At 31.5% G+C, this 19,622-nt stretch overlaps 1 protein-coding gene across 4 annotated transcripts in view; it reads left to right on the top strand.

Annotated features, from left to right (window-relative positions):
* The window catches only part of LOC139523352 (coiled-coil domain-containing protein 191-like), a 69,804-nt gene extending 58,752 nt beyond the window's left edge, over nt 1-11,052 (top strand). For all 4 annotated transcript variants that reach the window (XM_071317243.1, XM_071317245.1, XM_071317244.1 and 1 more), the window contains 3 exons: nt 6,061-6,178; nt 9,559-9,713; nt 10,784-11,052. In XM_071317243.1, coding sequence (XP_071173344.1) covers nt 6,061-6,178; nt 9,559-9,713; nt 10,784-10,946 — 436 coding nt within the window. In that variant the 3' untranslated portion in view covers nt 10,947-11,052. The remainder of the gene's footprint in view (nt 1-6,060; nt 6,179-9,558; nt 9,714-10,783) is intronic.
* Nucleotides 11,053-19,622: the final 8,570 nt, after the last annotated feature.

The raw sequence follows: 19,622 nt of genomic DNA, 5'->3' as shown, positions 1-19,622 counted from the left end.
CAGGGTAGAAAAATCAAAACTTTGAACAGATTCAAAATCACCAATATAAGCATGCAATTTATCAAGTACTTCCAACGAGTTCTTGACACTCCAAAAGTAATTTATTCCACTATTTTCGAAGGCCTTATTTGAACAATTTATTATCAGGTTTTTAATTGTACCAAGTGTGCTGGTAAGAAGAATAGACAATTTAGTAGTTGAACAATGGCTTGAAGACGAAATAAATCTATATTTGTAAGGGGTTTTGTGTAGCTTCGGAAGCCAATACATAGTTGGGACTTTCATTGTATTTGGCTCTGCTTGTAAAGCCGTGCCTAAAAGTTTATGTTTGTTACAGATTTCGTTTTCTGAAAATGGAGTCAGTTGGAATGTTGGTGAATTGGTGATTTCCTTTTTCAGAACCTCAATGTAAAATTTACGTCAAACAATAATAATATTATTAGCAGCTTTATCTGCCGGGACAAAAACAAATTCCTTGGCTAGTTCTTTTAGTTTATGTTTGATACGAGAAATAGGTTTATTGTTGTAAGGGTTTATAGTAAAATGTTCTTTAAAATGTTGAATACGTATATCAACTATCTTCATTACTGAATTAAAAAAAGAGTCCAAAGATTTTTTGTCAGCTTTTTCCCGTTTTATCCATTTCATACAGTAAGTATGGAGTGAGTCGTGGATGATATTACGACACTCATTCCAATTAATAATTGACGGGGGACGATATTTAGGTCCTTTACTGAGGAATGATTTTAACTCTCGGTCTTGAACGATGTTAAGATCTCCTGTTATAACATGGGAAATGGGGCCATAAATATATTCGGAATTACTGCAATTACATGAAGTAGGTGTATTTTCACTGATATTAACATCTTTACACACTTGACTATAATTAAACACAAATTTCCGGGTAGATTTCTTGTAAATATAACAAATAAGAAGTAGGTCAGTATTGTCAAAATATCCAGGAATTTGTTCTTTAACAGAATGGTCGTTAAATATACCGGCAATATTTACAAAATCAAAGCCTTTATTGACATACTTAATTTTAACAAAATGTTTTTTATGATCTTCAGGGCGATCAATTTTGGGAAATAATTTAGAATAACAATATGCCATAATAATTTGAACAATTTCATACTTAGGACTGCTATATGAAATTGTGTTGCAATCCTCCAAAATTTTATTTAACTTATTAACCGGTAACGAACAGAGTTTTGTTAACAGATAATGTCTGCCGTTGTTTTTTGAAATAGAAATTAGGTCCGAAATATTGGTATGATTGGCCCGAAATCTTCTTTGATTGCGATTTGTTCTACGACCGTGAGAACGTTTTTTACGAACAGTTTTAGAAACTATATCCAAAATGTTAACGGAATTGGTTCTAGATATATTACCAATTCCCATGATATTATCATTTAGACCGAGAGGGTAAACTGTCTGTAATTTTTTAATCCAATTTAATTCAATTATTTTCCGTGATCGTACAAACTTTGAATGTGATTCACCAGGCTGCTTATTTACTACTTCTAAAGGTTGAACTGCTAAATATTTAAAAGGATGGTTGTGCTTCTTAAGGTGTTGGTAAATGATACTTTTGAATTTATTGGGTCTTTTAAAACGATACAGATGTTCTTGAGTGCGTTTAGATAAATATCGTCCAGTTTCTCCTACGTACTGAATACCACACCCCGGTTTGTTTCATGTGAGTAAATAAATAATACTGTTTGTTTTTCAAGTTATATCAGTTTCAAAATTTAAAGAAAATGTGCGACCATTAAACGTGGACCTTACCGTATTGTTGGTTGAAAGACGGGGACATGTAAGTCATTTTTTGGCATGACACTTATCGATAGAAGGGTAACCACGTTTTTTATTGTTAAAAATGTTAGCGATGGTAGTATTTTTAGATAACCGATTTTGAAGATTGAGACGTGTGGATACCCTTTGAACAAGTTTAGTATTTAGTAATTTTCCATAATTGCGTGATAGCCCGGCAATTTGTTATTGAAATTGATTGTCCATGCGCATGCACTACTTCCAATTTTGCTAACAATATATTCTTTTATCTGTTGAAAGTGCGATTTTCGAATGTGTCTATACGCTGGGCAGCTTGTTAGAAGGTGTTGAAGATCTTCAGCTTCAATCTTACATATTGGGCAGGTAGGATCTATCTCTGCTTGATTGAATTTTGCTTTTAAGGTTTGAAGCATGTATGTTCCAGTTAACATGCGTACTTTTGTCGCTGCTTTTCTAACATCTTTGACGGAGCTCAATATTGTATCCCATACGTTGTGAGTTTGTCCAATATTCAGGTTTCTTTTTGATAGCAAGTTGAGTGTTGATTTTTCTTCACAATCTGCTTTTAGTTTGACTGTCCAGTGAGATGAAATAGCTGTTCGTACGATGTTTTTCCAGTCAAGCTTGTTGTAATGTTGATTCATTATTTCGTTGAATGATGGGAGTTGATACATGTCCAGTATGTCATTTATTCTTTTGAAGAAGCTATTTGGTCGACCTGCTGTATGTTGCCTCCATGCAATTTCACGTATTGAGTTAGTGTGACTCATTGCTATTGAGTGTAACAGACTCAACTGTCTTTTGTGGAGCTCAGCAGCTATTGGCAGCGCTCCAATGAGCAAGTAGACTGCTGATGTAGCTGTTCTATTTGGAAGTGATTGGATATGCTTCAGAGTGCTAAGATGAAAACTGCATAGTGCTACTGTGTCCTTGTTTTGGAGATTTAAAGTTTCTAAGCCATATAGAAGACGTGGAATGACGTATACTTGGTAAATCTTGCATGAAGTTCTTGGGTTGAGTCCATTTGTACCATGAACGCCAGTCTTGATCAGAGAGTACAGAGTTCTTCGTGCTATTGATATCCTGTCATTGATATTAATTTTAGTTTCCTCAGATGTTGTTCTTTTAAGACCTAGATGTGTTGTTTCTGATTTAAATTCCATAATGTTATCGCCTAAAGTAAAATTTTCTGTTGATTGTTGTATTCTTTCACTAGTTCTTTTGTTGACACTTTTAACTATTGTATTGCTTTTTACTGGATGGATTAAGAATCTATGGTCGCTTGAGTAATCATACACCGTGTTGAGCATTTCTTGCATTTCATTTTGGTCGTTTGAGAGAAGTACAATATCATCTGCACAGCTAGGACAGCCTGCATAAGTATTCCCTATGGATATGCCCATGTTATGAGTTTCTAATTCAGAGAGTAATTCATTGATGTATTGTTTGTATAGATGTGAAGATAGGATTCCACCCTGTCTTACTCCCTGATCAATACTAAACGAGAGACTTGTGTCTCCTTGCCAGTTTACAGTTGATGTGACACCATTGTACATATCCTCAATAACATCCAAATATTCAATATCTACTCCTAGATAGTAGAGTTTGTCTAGCAAGATTTGATGATTGAGTACATCAAATGCTTTTTGACTGTCTAATGTTGTTATGAATAATAAATCTTTTCCATTGATTTCTGAGCATACTTCTGATAATATCAATGCCGCCATAGTAGGTGAGAGTCTTTCAGTAAAGCCGAATTGTAGGTTTGATTGGTTGATATTCTTTAAACCAGCCTTTTCGATCAGCACGTACTCGTATACTTTCCCATGAGCAGATGTAACTGTTATGCCTCTATAATTTGTAGCTTGAGTTAAATCTTTCCCCTTTTTAGGAACTGGTGTTATTATGCCTGTTTTAAAGCTGGTTGCAACTTTTCCTTCCTTAAATATCTGGTTGAAAATGTTTTGGTATATATGGGTTATTTCATTCCCTGCATTTTGAACAATATATTCAGTACGTACATTTTAAACACGTCAAGTTGGGGTATTTGTTTTCTTCAAAATTGTAGAATGTCATAAATATTTTTATCTGATATTCGATTATAGAGAAGACTGTGTCTGTGAAATTATATGTGTAGTGAGGCCAAGAAAAAATACAGGTGTTTCAGGTAACATCCCCTAAAAAATTAGGATAGGTAGGAAAGCAAAATTATTTGTTTTTCATACGTTTTTGACTGGTTCATATGGAAGAAAAATTCTGACTTTATAAGTGCTTGTCCACATACTGACATCCAAAAAACTTTAGTTGTAGAGTTAGATTATAGGTACTTAAAAAATTGGGATAGATATACATTTTTATTTAAGGGTACCGGAAACACATGTGTTTTCTTTTAGGTCTTACATAATCTTACTCTTATTGAAAATATCAAAATCAAGTCTAACTTTTAGGAAGGGTTGTAAAGAGGCATTATGTTCACGGACAAACGCGAAATAAAATTCAAATTTCACGATGAACAAAAAATATAAAAAATTGCTTGCACGTTGCCGTTTTTACCAATTTCACAGTGAAGCACGAACTGTTTTCACGGAAGGTTGAAATTAAAAATGGTAAAACACGTTGCACGAAAAAAAAACCTTTACCACCCTCTTTGGGTATACTGATCCTCTAAATCAGAGCGACACTAACACCAAGGAGATTAGACATTTATCATGAATTTTGGTTAGCTTTTCATTCACGTACAGTGGATATTAAATATGGCACTGGCTATGGTTACTTTAAAAAAACGAGCAGAAAATAACAATAAGATCTGGATCTACTCTGTTTCTAGATGCGATTCTGATTGAAGTATTATGAAAATGGCACTTTTATCTGTCCAAGGTACAGTTTTTTGTCAATCCCGTTATATTTCAACATAAAAATCCCGATTTCCCATGGCTAAAAACGTGGGTTTCCCGTATCCCGATGTTTTTCTATCCCGAATTCCCGATCTTTAAAAAAGGCAATCCCAATTTCCCGTTGCTAAAATTGGTCAATCCCGGCGTCCCGAAAATGGTCTCGCCCCCCCCTCATTCATTTATTTTCAGGAGAACCAATTTTTCTTGGATTTAGGAAAATTTGCATTGTCATGGTTATTTGATTTTCATGGTTTTTCAAAGTCTTCATAAAACCTTATATAAAATTTGTAATATGTTCAACATTTAATCTCATGGTTCACCTGTACCCACAAAATCCAAGTAAATTGGCATCCAAGGAATAATAATGAATTTATAGTAGTGTACTAGTGTATTATCATGTCATTTTTGTAGGAATTCATCCTTAGAACTCTTTTATGTTTTAATAAATAAATTTGGTGTTTTTACTGTCTTCTGATTGGTTAAAATTATAAGTTTTATTTTCAATGTTGTCAATTTTAATGGTGACACGCCCACTCTGACGTTGTGTTTTCATACGCCAATATGTGTGTGCATTGTTATTGTTAATATAGATAATATAAAAAGTTCTTTGAGCCTTATTTTTGATAGAAATTTATTTATAATGAATGGCAATAATTTATTTTGATTTTATTGAACCATAAAACTAATTTTTGACTCTTCACATTTTACATAATCCACTTTGCGGATTATTCAATGTGAAGAGTCAAAAATTAGTTTTATGGTTCAATAAATTCAAAATAAATAATAGCCATTCATTAAATGACCAGATTCTTAAATAAGAGTTCTTGGATAATCTGACATGAGACATTAGTTTCTTCCTCATATATGAATATTGTTTACCATTTGTAAAAATATTATGAAATAAGAACCCAATGATATTGTAAATCGCCAAACTAATTCCCCAAATATTATATTGACTGTTTCCTTCTACCTGGCAAAAAAGCGGGTAGGAATTTAAATAATATTACATGTACTGGTATTTTGAAAAAATATTTCACACAAAAGTTATGGGAAATATTCTTGACAATGTGTATTCAAAAATATTTGAGCTTGAACAATGCTTACAGGGATTAGTGTTTTACCAAAAAAGTATGGAGCTGAATTGTGCTTTACCAAAAATGTCCATATACTTTTTAAATGTAGGCTGAAAATATTTATTGGGTAAAGGAAAGAAACACAATTAAATTTATTTATTTGAATCATCTGACTTTCTTGTATAAAACTTATTTTGAATTAATTAGTTCCATGCATTAAATGACTCTAAAGAATACTGATTCTGCATTTTATTTTATATATTAAACATGGTTAAATGTTCATTATTATATATTTACAGACATGTGTTTAGTGCTTGGTTTGATTATGTACAGTATATCAAGGCTCAGAAAGAAAAACTGGCAGACAACATGTATAAATACTTAATTGTCAAACGCTCATTTAACAACTGGAGAAATGTGAGTTTTTATTAATATATGAAAAAAAAATATAAAGGAGATGTGGTATGATTGTTAATAAGAAAACTATCGACTAAAGTTCAAAAATAGGCAACACTATGGCCCTTAACAATGAGAAAAATCCATACTGTATGGTTGGCTTTAAAAGACCCCAACATGAAAAATATTAAACTAATCAATTGAGAAAACTGAGTGCCTAATTTATTACAAAGAAATTTAAATATGACAAATGACAACCACTGACCTACCAGTTGCTGACTTGGGACAGGCATATAAAGAATGTGGTGGGGTTAGAAATGTTTGTGAGTGATCAACCCTCCTCTAACCTGGGTAAGTGGTGTAACATCACAACATAAGAACAAACCTATAATAATCATTTGAAAGAGGCTTAACTAATGAGATGGAAACTAAGAAAAACATTAAAAAAAAATGGTAATTAATGATAAAGTAATAATGTGGTCACTGACTTCATGTTTGATGTATTAACCGATCTGTCATCTAGTCAGTAGTGAAAAATATCAAAATTTGATGAGTTAATTTATTATTAAGAATTTTATAAATAGACGGAAGAAATTCAATCCTAGGAACTTGCTTCAAATAATTCAAATATAAACAGCAATAACCGTTCTTTCGTAGATTTAGATATACCAGTTTTTCATGGACAACTCATCACAAAAAATTTGACAAAGGGGGATAGACTCCTTTTCCTTTTGTTAATTTTCCTTTTTTGGAAGATGATGTTTTTGTTGAACCATCTTACCTTGTTTTTATATCCCAACTGTAGTGATGTTTTGGATTTCAACAATGTTTATATCAATGTGTTACTGGTCAATTATTAAGTCAAGGATTTCATTACCAAAAATTACTTAAAACCTTAAATAAATTCTTTCATAAATATAAAGATTTGATTTTAAAGTTTGGCTGTATCTGTAAAAAACAATATTTCAATAGCACATCCAAATTTTTAGTATGATGTTGTTTACCTAGCCCTGAAATTTAGTTATGATCCTATTAAACTTATTGATCCTTTAAATAAACTTATTCTAAAAGTTTCTTATCTTCATAGATATTTGAATATTGTTTTTATTAGCATAAATAATGATCGCTTCAAATCTTTTGATCACAGTATTTTTAATGAAGTTGAAGTCCAATCAACTTGAATCTTAGTACACATGTTCTATATAATATGATCTTTCTAATTGTAATGCCAAATTAGAGTTTTTAACCCAATTTCAAGGTCCACTGATCATAGAAAATGATAGTGCAAGTGGAACATTCTTATTTATCAATAGTGAAATATTATTGTTAAACACATGTATATTCATGGTCATACAAAATGCTAATACCTATATACTGTACGGCCTTCAATAATGAGCAAAGCCATACATATCATTAGTTATAGTTGGCTTTGAACTAGCTTTCAGTTACAGGAAGTAGTCTCAGATCTGTACTTTGTGACTTTTGTATTTTTGTTAGTTTTTTGGTACTTTGTATAGATCTGATTAGTTAAGCCTTATTCAATTGATGTTTATAATTTATTCTTCAAGTTATACTGTAACATCACTGTCCCAGGTGAAAAAGAGGTATTTGCAACTTCAAACATGTTTAACCCTGCCACATTCTGTATTTGTTTTTACCAACCTAGGCTTTATTTCAGTGTTGTCTGTTGTTGTATATCATGTTTTTATATCGTTTTTTATTTTGTACATGAATCAGGCCATTTTTCGTTGTTTGCATTATTTTACATTTGTCTTTCATGACCTTTTATAGATGACTATCATTTTGGGTTTTGCTCATTGTTTAAGGCTGCATTATGAGCTCAAGTTTCTAACTTCTATGTTGTATGTTCTCTGGTGTAAAGTTATCAATGGCAATCCAATCATACCAAATCTTCTTTTTTTTATGTTAAGCTTATTTAAAGTTATGTTGTATTTTTGTACTTGAACACCACTTTGAATGATGCATACTGTAAAAAACAAGTTAGTGACATAATTATTATTTTACATCAAAAGGAAATGTATATTTTGTACATCATTAAAAAGGAAATGTATATACCAACAACATATCCTTTTTTAATTAAAAAAATTATGGATTTTATCATTTTAAGAGAAATTGAAGAAAGTTTTTCTTTGATTTGATTTGTGTTTTCTATACAAACGTTAACCAAGTTTGAAAAAAATCATTCAATTAAATTTCAGATTTTCGATTTGCAGTCATAGTTCAATGACATGAAGTTGTTTAACAAAATTGGACTTAAATTTGTGAAATAAACCCCTTTACTCTACCTTCAATTTAAATGAAAAACATGTTGACAGCTATAAATGTATAGCAAGAAACATACTGGTCAAAATTATATATGTTGTGTACAAGTTGTAATGTTGTACAAATTATAATTTGTACAGAATGTTTGTACAAGTTATCAGTGTTTTATGACCTGCTGAACAAAAATGGAGGATGCAAGCACACAGTCTTTTGCTCCGCATATTTCTGTCATTTTTTCACAACTTTATGATACAGTCTAATACTGAGCATTGATACAAAAAACATTATAAGACCTCACAAAGATTTTGTATAGATATGAATATGGTATAAGGAAAAAAAGAAAATTATATTTTAAACCATTTTGGTATCCTCATTTCCAGTTTGAAGGCAAGGAGAATAGCACTAAATGTTAGGTTGACGTATATTTATTTGAATTTAAAACATTACACTGCTACATTTTATAAGTTAAACCTGTACCTCCTGTTGCAAGAAGGTAGGTGTCAAAAAAATTATAACTTGTACAAAAACCCTGTACAAATTATAATTTGTACAAACTTACATCTTGTACACAACATATACAAGGTCAAATACTTTTTGCATTAGTTTATTGAATGTTTATACAACTTAAATGCTTTTATAACTATATGTTTAAAGATAGTGATTCCTTAAAAAAAAACTGTTGCTTGTTTAATTGATCATACCTAAAAATGTTTTTCATATTCTTTGTACCCCGGTATATTAACACAATAGAAATAATTGTTATGCTTTCTTGTTTTAATTCATTTATCACAGTTTCGCCGTTTCAAAATTAATGCATAATAGCATTCTGGATAATTTTTTCAAAGTGTACACCAAACTGTCTTGATTGGTTTAAAAGGTTCTGAACAATCTTAATGAAGTCTCCCAAACAAGGTTTGAAGACTTATTGTTTTTAGTCAGTTCTTATGATTTTTATTATTCTTCTTCTTTTTCCTCTTCTTCCTCTTCTTCCTCCTCTTCTTCTAAAATTGTTTCAAAGCAGTTGGCTAGTGAGATACACTGTAAATTGTATTTTTGTCCATTGATATTTCGAAGTATATATTGTTATGTTTAATTTTGATTATCTTTTTATTCCACAGTTTAAACATCATACAATAATACTGGAAGGCAGAGCTAGACGATATCATGAGAGAAATTTGAAAAATAAAATATTTTCTGTTTGGAGTGACTGGGCATGTCAAGAAGTTCTAGATTCTATAAATAAAGATCAGAAAGCAAGGGAATATTACATTTGGTAAGACATTGTTCAAGATGTATATATCTCTCATTAACAAAGAAAGAGACAATGCCTTAAATTTAAAATTCAATCAAGTCTTTGAATGCTAGAACCTAAACGTTTAGAAATGAATAGTGTGGTATCATGAAAATAATTGAAGCCGGACATGTTTTTAAATGTACATTAAGAACTAACTACAATATAATTGAAAAATAAAGTACTTGAACATGTAGCTTTATCTATTCAAAACACAATTGAAGCATTGTTATACGTTTGTTTAAGTGAGGTCATCACCTTTAACTACCGATGTTTATATTACATGGTTATTGACCTTGTTAGAGGGCAATACTACTTTTAAACTGGAGAGTGAGGGTAAAAGTTTAATTTGTTGGCAAAAAAGCAGCTATTATCTTTAGAACATAGTCTATGTTTATTATATTGCACCTTTTGTTTTAAGAAAAAAACAGTCTCTTTTTGGCTTGATATGAAAAAGTGATCAAATGCACATGGGATGTTAGATCAAGGGTCAACTGTTGCCATGTGACTAAATTTGAATTTAAAACAGGAGTCATTTGCGCCAAATTACATGCTTATTTATTTTGCAAAAAACCTATGTATATCAGTCTTAAACAAACAAAAACAAATGAAAAGACAATTAAAAAAGTTTTAGCTTATTTTTTATGTTAGTTAACAAAATAAAAACTTATTGATTGTTACTAAATGTAAAAGTAAAATTGGGTAGTATCATTAAGACTGCTATTGTTACTAAATGTAAAAGTACAATTGGGTAGTGTCATTAAGACTACTATTGTTACTAAATGTAAACGTACAATTGGGTAGTGTCATTAAGACTACTAGAGAAATGTAGGAAATGATAAGATATTTCATTTTGTAATAGAATGCAAATAATTGTTTTTGGTGAAATTCAACTAATGTATTTCTGGATATACATATTTATTTAAGATAAATAAATCCACTTTCATTTTTCCTTACAATTTGTTTCCCATCTGAGTGTTGTTTACCTCATATTTATATTGTGTATAGTAAGGATATTTTCTGAAGTAAACTTAATTTCTGTATTCCTTTAGGAAATTGAAGCAGAAGTCCTTTGATGCCATAAGAACATTCCCAGAAGAAGAGAAAAAAGAAATTGAACGAGTGAAAAGAATATCGGAAATGAGACAAAAGGTGGCAGCACTATTACCAGATTTTTCTGCATCATCTCTTAAGGAATCAAATGATCTTTTATAATTGAGTAATGATACATTTTAGTAATTATTTATATTATTCAATACATGCTTGATACAAACTGTTTTTTTTTAATTTAAATATGCATTAGTAAAATCTAGCTGTCTTACAGTTGATGTATTTCTTTATGCCTAATGGGTTGTTGTGTTCATCACATTTAACTGTGTCATTATCCAAATCTCATCTTAATGGTGGGGGTTTGCATTGTATTGTTTATTAGGATAATCCTATCACAATGAAATGTAGAAACCTTAAATAGCGTATTAGGGTTTACATTTAAAGAACAGATTGTTCTGTGGCATTTTGGAATTTTGCCCTTTATAAAGTGAAAAAATGAGTGTTTATTTATATATAGGAAGTGAGAAATTTTACAGTGCCTTTAGTTTTCTTTTGTTTCAATGGCCCTGCCACAAGGCAATAGGGGCATTACGTGTTCCTCTTGAAAGTTTCATTTGAAAAGCCAACTTGCTAGAGTGATTCATGTCCATAGACACATTCATCTTTTATTCTTTGAGCATATATAACAGGGTGTCTTACTCTGAAATAGAGAAACAAAAAATATGGGGTATGCATCCATGATACAAAATTAGTACAAGCACAGCCAAAACACTTTGATTACAGTTTTGGACTTGTCAAAAAGAACATACTCAGTCTGCACGGTTAGCCACTAGTCCCATGCCCCAGACTAGTAAAATTTCATTCGGACTAGTAAGTATGTGTAAGTATCAAATGATTAAGAATATGTTTTGGTAATTTGGGTATCAAATGAAAGGTGAAGGACTAGTGATCCTTGTAAGAACACCTTATGTTTTGCCTTTATAAGTGTTAAGATTATTTTTTTCAAGCACATGCTCATAGATTGATTTTGGATTTTGACAATCATCTGAAGCATCTGTTGGTCTCTGTCATGATACTATCCACAATTTTAACATACTCAGTAATTCAATTTGTGGTTATGATGGTACATGTACTAATGAGGCGTGGTAAATAACCCAAAAAATTAGATAAGCATTTTACTGCCACAGAGAAGGTATACAAAAGAGGGACGAAAGATACCAAAGGGACAGTCAAACTCATAAATCAAAAATAAACTGACAACACCATGGCTAAAAATGAAAAAGACAAACAATAGTACACATGACACAACATAGAAAACTAAAGAAAAAGCAACACAAACCCAACCAAAAACTAGGAGTGATCTCAGGTGCCCCGGAAGGGTAAGCAGATCCTGCTCCACATGTGGCACCTGTCTTGTCGCCTCATCAAAATAATATATAAAATATTTTTAAAAATATTTACAGAAACATTCCAATTGTTTAAATTTTTATTTCTATCTGTGCAAATTCTAAGTCCTTTCTTCAGTATTAATGACTCTTGTTTTGGTAGTTTTTCACCACAACAAAAGTACTACGACGTAAAATCAGTTGTCCTTTTTATCAGATCAAGGTCACATGTACATGTATAAGATAGTCATTTCTGATACGTTATTACCTAATAGCTTTTCTTCTTACTGAAGTTGGGTGTATTGCTCTCTATCACCCTACCCCCTCCCCCATGACTGCTGAACCCTCATGGTGAATCAATGTTGTTTAACACCCCATTGTAGTCTCACACAAAAGGATTTGTCATTGTAAGGTTTGAACCTCCAACTATAAAGACACAGATATGAACTATTTTGTTAAATAAGAATACATAATTGTTTACTTTTACAAATTGTTACTTGGTTTGAGAGCTGTTTCATTGGCACTCATACCACATCTTCTTATATCTATATAAGATTTAAATATGGACAAGTTCTTAAGATACACACTTTCAACCTCTTCAATAGGATGTTGTTTATCACAAAACAAAAGGGCTGAATCATACATTTGTAAGTTTAAAAAACAAGTTAAATTAAAGTATTGTACAGTATTTCAAAACAACAATGTATTAGTTAGTGATTAGGTCTAGTTTGTGAGGTACCACAAGTTGTAGGTCAATCATATTTCGTATGCAGTTGTATAAGCATTGGTACAACTCATTTTCATGGAGATTGTTTGGCTCTGCTCCCTTCGTCATGGTCTATTGACTTTGAAAATTTTGCTTAGTTAACATGTATCAGTTTGTGATTATGTCAGTTTAAGAGGAACCATTAGTGGTAGGCTAGAGTTAAATGGTAATCAATTGTAGAAGTTTAGTACATCTCATTTCCATGCAAAATATTAGGCCTGGTCCCTCAGTCCTGGTCTATTGATTTTGAAACTTTTGCTTAGTTTACATGTATTAATTTGTGATTAGATCAGTTTAGATGAACTGCTTATGTTAAGTCAATGATGTTTGGGATGCAAATTTATTGACATTTGTAAAAATCGTTTCCATGGAGACTATATAGCTCCACCCCCTCTTCTTGGTTCATTGACATTGAAACTTTTTTATAGTTTACAAGTTCAATGTTTGTTCTTTGGTTTGTTTAAAAGGAACGACTTATAATAATTCAATGACATTTGGTTTCGATGTATTAGCATTAGCACATCTTATTTCCATGGAGATTGATTATCCATGTACATCAGTCATGGTTCATCGACTTTGAATATTTGCCTAACTTATGTAACATGTTAAAGTATTGCTATTTTAATTTCAATAAGACCGTTTTTCTTCTCCTTGAGTTGTTTTATATTTCTTGTCAGGGCCTTAGTTTGCCGACCATACTGTATTTGTTTTTTCATTGTTGAAGGCCATACAGTCGTTTGTAATGGCTTGCATTAACTTAATTTGAACTATGGTGGATAGTTGTCTCATTGGCAAATCATATAAAATATAATACTGTACATGCATTATTTTTTATTGTGATAGGAGGGGCCTTGATGGCCATTACTTTTTATTGTGATAGTAGGGGCCTTGATGGCCATTACTTTTTATTGTGATAGGAGGGGCCTTGATGGCCGAATGGTATACAATTGCAAGTTTTCTTCTGAGGTTCTCTCCATGCACTCTGGATTCTTTCACCAATTATAAATGTTCAACTCCATACACCCAAGAGTGTTCAAAGTGGTGTTATTCACCAACAATCAATTAATATTGTGACAGCATATGATACCTTAAACACTTTCATATAAGTATAGCATAAAAAATGCCATTAACTGCTATATATCTTTATAACTTGAGAAATACAGGGTGATTTAGCTTTATAACTGCATAAAAACATGATACAACACGTACTTCCTTTACAGGAAAACTATTAGCTATAATACGTTGTAAAAATGAGACCTTGTTTAAAATAATAAATAGCATCGAAAAAAGTAAGGTCTAAATCCCCCTGATTATTTCATATCTTGGTCGTCTTTAAATCCCAATCTCTACATTGATTCACAGTAAAAAAAAAAGCTTATTGCGAGAACTTTGGGTTTTGAACATTACCATAGCGTGTTTCTGAGAATTCATCCAATCTAAGAACGTCTTAAATCTTATCAAACCTTCGATTTTGACGGTTTTGTTACATATTCAAAGTTTTTTTTTTGCATTCCTAAATGAATCAATAGCTTTTTAACAAATTGATGCATTATTGTAATAATTTCCTTCGATGAAAAATTAAACAGAAACATGTAAACTTTTCATATTTTATCAAATATGTCTTCAGGAAGACTGAATGGGTTTCGATAATTTACCTATCGAAATATAGAATGTAAGTATATATTTATAGATTTATATTCGAATTCCGGTATATTTCAACAACTTTATCATTTTGATCCTGTTAGTGAACAAACACAGGGGAAATTGGTCCTACATGTTAATTAAAAGTCAATGTGTAGTACGATAAGGGCTGTGAGATTATTTGCAATTCTATAATAATTGAATGACTGTGCAAATTTCATGACGGCAGCCATTTGTGTTCCTTTCCGTAAAAACGATACTGCCAAATTATCCTTGTATCCTTGACAAGACCAGATCTCACTAAAAGAGCAGTAACCGATCAGCTTTGTGAATTTGCCTTAAATAATTATGCAGTAGTCTACATAGTATTGTTTTGTAAACTGTTCACGTTTTATCTTTTCTATAAGCTGATGAAATGCATTTTCTGGGTTTATTTTCTGTTTAAACAGCTACTTTATTTTCCCATAAGTTGACGAGAATGGGTGTTAATTACTCACAAGTCCAAATTTAATGAACTGCACTATATAAAAACTCGAATGTGTGTGTTCGGGATATAATAAAGAAATATTTCGATGGACTCTAAGCTGTATTGTTTAATTGCTTATCCTCATTTTACTCGTTTGATTTAATATAAAGTACTGCCATATAACCGAAAAGACAAAACAGTAAAATGTAATGCCCTCTATCACCACCTGACTGTGCCATACCCAGATGGGGAATCAAGGTTGTTGGACACCCTCCCCATCCCCATTGTAGTCTCTTACTTAAGGATTTGTCATTGTAAGTTTTGAATGACCAACTATAAAGACAAAGTTATGAACTAGTTTGTAAAATAACAATTAGATATCATTATGTAAGCAAGACAATAAGGCTGAATCGTATATGTAAGTTTAAGAAACAAGTCAAACTGATGTACTGTACAGTATTTCCAACTAGGGTTTGTTTAATTTGGTTTAGCGCAAATAACCTTTCCATGTGAAAGTTTTGATTAAAACAACAAGAGGGACATCTCCATCTTGATCTAACACTTGAAAAAGACGATGATCAATAAACAATAAAAAAATCATAAAAGCAATTGTTTGTAATTTTGTAAGATTTTAATCACTCTGACTCTGACAAAGCACAATCTGTTCCTATTTTTTTTACGTCATTTGTTCACAATGTACATACAACTTCTTATCTTATACTATCTAGATGTATCCTGGTACTCATTAGTACATATAACTTGACAATTGTAAAATATGGATAGATAACGAAAAGTAAAAAGATGTTCATCAACTTTTATTAAGTGTGTGTTTTCATTGTTATTTGATTCAAAAGAGTTGGTAACCTTGATCTATCAAAAAGTATGTCACTACCATATACACTGAAATATTATTTTTTTCAGACCTGTTTACAACCAATGACGCACAGTTTTCTGGCAATTTTGATAGGACATATTTTATCATAACCTTAGTTTAGTTCAAAATGCATTCAGAGTGTAAATACTTTGGATATCACACAAAAATGAATACATATAAATTTGTAATACTGTGAATGTAGAACTTGTGACAGGAGGGGCATTCATGACCCTGTAGTCTAGGATTCCAAATCTTCCTTTGTGGTTCTCTCCAGGCACCATGTGTTCCTTCACCAATAATAACTATCAAACTCCATATAGCCAAGAATGCTTAAAGTGCTGTAATTCAATAAACAATCAATCAATATTGAGAGAGAATATGATGCTTTTAACATTTTTATTTTACTCTTTAAAATTTTTTAGGTTCAGGAATAAATGAACCCCACCCGACCCCATATTAATCATCGGTCTGTTCTCGAGGTTTACAATTTATAACTGTTATGAAATTGCACATATTACTTTTTTGAAATGATAATGGAGAAAACGTTTTATGAGTTTGCATTTCAGTTTTTATTTTATTGGTTTGTTAAAAAGCAACATCACAATAAGTCAATGATATGTATTAATTCTATTAAAGTGATATTCATAACACGAAAATAAATCTTTATGAACAGCTTACAATACAATTAAATACTTTTTTTTAATTTGTAATATAAATGGATGCATTCAGCTTTATAACATTATGATTGTTTAGATATATCATCCAAGGATTTTCTCTGAATGCTTTGGCTTTTTTCTTTCTTTCAAAATTGCTCTATTGACAACTGCTTTGGTTGTTAATTATTTCAGCACTGTTCGGGGGTGGGGTGGGGGTGGGGGTGGGGGTGAGGGACCCCTAACTATGTAATTTTTGGTTGGGATGAGCCGCTGGAATAGATAACCTTTTCCAATCATTAGTATATATGATAAGGTCTAGAAATTAAGATAAAATATATAATATAGTTGCTGACCAAATTAAAAGCATCTGCAACTAATAAGATTTAGAAATTTTTCACAGATTCAATTTAAATCAGGGTATTAAATTCATAACATAATTTGAAAATAACTCATACACCTTGAATAACATAAAGGTATATAGGAATTGCTTTTTTAGATTCAAGTGCCTGTGTGAAAGTCCCTAATCAAATGACAAAATTTAGAATGCAAACACATTTAACGAATGGATACAACTATCATATTCCTGACTTAAATGTCGACAAACTTAAATGACTAACGTGAAAATACTGGCAGTTAAACAAAGTCATTTTTATGAATATATAAAACCCATAATCTACATGCCCATACTATGGTTAAACACGCAAAATTGGTACTATGGTCAAAAGAAATAGAAAGGACAATTGATACGAGTGCAATACGTTGGGCCGTTGTTAAGCCATCACATTGAGCCAACATTGGACCTGTGTTTTGCATACAACCGTTCAACGTTGGGCAATTTTGCACTAAAACTTTTGGCCAAAGTTTAAAAACAATGTTGGGTCAATAATGTGCTAACTTACAAATGTTGTCTGGGTGTAACCTACAATTTTCTGTAGCTGCATATTACTTCTGCATAAAAAAACATGAAACAAAACGAACTTCCTCTACATAAAAACTAAATAAACTATAATACGTTGTTAAGATTTTTAACCAAAAAAAAATGAGAATAAAAATGGGGACTCAAACAATAAAGTTTTTGAAACATACCAGAATTCGAGTCAAAAATGTCCTGAATTATATATATTTTGAGGAACTCTATTAGTTAATTTACGAAACCGGTTAAAAATGAAGAGGAAGGGCTTAATCCCCATAGAATTAATTATATATCGGGAATAATTTTATGTATCAATCTCTACTTTAATTCACAATATACAAGCTTATTGTAAGAAGAGTTTTGAACAACACAATAACGTGTTTCTAAGCCTCCATCTAGATTAAGAACGTCTAAAGAATGACCAAAACTGCGATTTTAACGGATCTGTGACATATTTTTAGTATTTCCCTTTAATTGGAAAAAGGACATTCCTAAAATAATCTATAGCTTTAACAAGTTTGGGACAACCCACCAAATGGGGAACTGTTTCCCAAATGAGGAACAATCCCTCATTTGAGTAATCATTTGATGGTGCTAAAAATCAACATTTTCATACCGAGTCTTTTCTCTTGAAATGGCACATAATCATGAAAAATGAAGAAATTTTCCCAAAAGACGATTATCCCAATCTTGATTTACTGAGAAGATACAAGCCTATGAAAAATTAGAAAATTTGTCTATTTTCAAGGCTACTAACTTTTTTTAAACCCATAATCAAAATATAATTCTTTAGAAGAAGTTGTTCCATTTTCTATAAATTTGGAATTTTACCTTATAAGACCTATTTTTAGAAAATTTAGATTTTAGCACTATGAAATGATTACTCAAATGAGGGATTGTTACTCATACGGGGAATAAATCACCATTTGACGGGTTATCCCCAACCTGTTTAATACAAATTGATTCCTTATTATTAACAATCTCCTTCGATGTAAAATTTTATAGAAATATGTTAAATTTTCATATTTTCTCAAATGTCTCTTCAAAAGACTGAATAGGTTTCGTTAATTTACTTTTAGAGTTCTTCGAAATATATATAATTAGATACATTTTAGACTCATATTTGAATTTAAGTATATTTCAACAGGTTTGTCATTTTAATCCTGTAAGTGCAACAAATACAGGGGAAATTGGTCCTACATCTTAATTGAAAGTCAATGTGTGTAAGAACTGTGAGATTATTGCTATTGATTAATCACTGAATCACTATGCAAATTCCATGATAGCAGGCATTTGTTTCCCTTTCCGTAAAAATGATAATGCACAATTACCCTTCAACATCCTTGACAAGACACGGAGTCTGTTTCACAAAAAAATCTTAGGATTAAGATTGATCGTAAATCATGAACTCGACTCCAGATCTATCTGAAATATAGTAACGATAAAGTTCTTTTGATTTGCGCTCAATACTCGTGCTGAAGTCGCACCATTATCTATTAACCAATCTCTGTTTTTTTACCTGTTAACAAATTACATTAATTTTAGAAGAATGCAACACTAATCCAAATTTCAGTCCAAAGTATGACTGGAAGTGACTGTTGGTAAAAACTATTAGCATATATGCATGCATAGGTGGTATAGGAACACAACGAGGTATAATATGGCCAATTGGAATCTAGTCTGTAAAATCTAGGTCACCGTTTTGTCAAAAATCCATAAAAACGGACATTTAGGCAGACCTGACTTGACAATAATAATTCCCAAGCAAGACACTAAAGTCCAATATACTCCCAGCTAGCATGAATGGACTACTGTAACTAATGGGTAATACTTGAATGACAAAAAAACACAGTCGTGTCAGTGTTCACCTCTCAAGGTCGTTTTGAAATCGGAAAATAGACGGAAAATTACCATTTTTCACTGGGGGTGGGTTCAAACCCACGAGAAAATATTAATTTATGTATTATTGTCATTTTCTTTGGTTTCTTTTGTTACCTATTCTGACATCGAACTCGCGCTATTGAGATTAACTGTGCGTATTGCTGTGTGTTTGTTTATTCTATTTTGTCTTAACGTATAGTGTGACGGTTGAGATCTCACAAAATATGTTTAACCCCGCCGCATTTTTTTGCCTCCGGCC

Source organism: Mytilus edulis, chromosome 5 (assembly GCF_963676685.1).
Source record: "Mytilus edulis chromosome 5, xbMytEdul2.2, whole genome shotgun sequence".
Taxonomy (NCBI): domain Eukaryota; kingdom Metazoa; phylum Mollusca; class Bivalvia; order Mytilida; family Mytilidae; genus Mytilus; species Mytilus edulis.
Note: the sequence above shows the minus strand (reverse complement) of the source record. Positions and strands in the feature narration are given on the sequence as shown.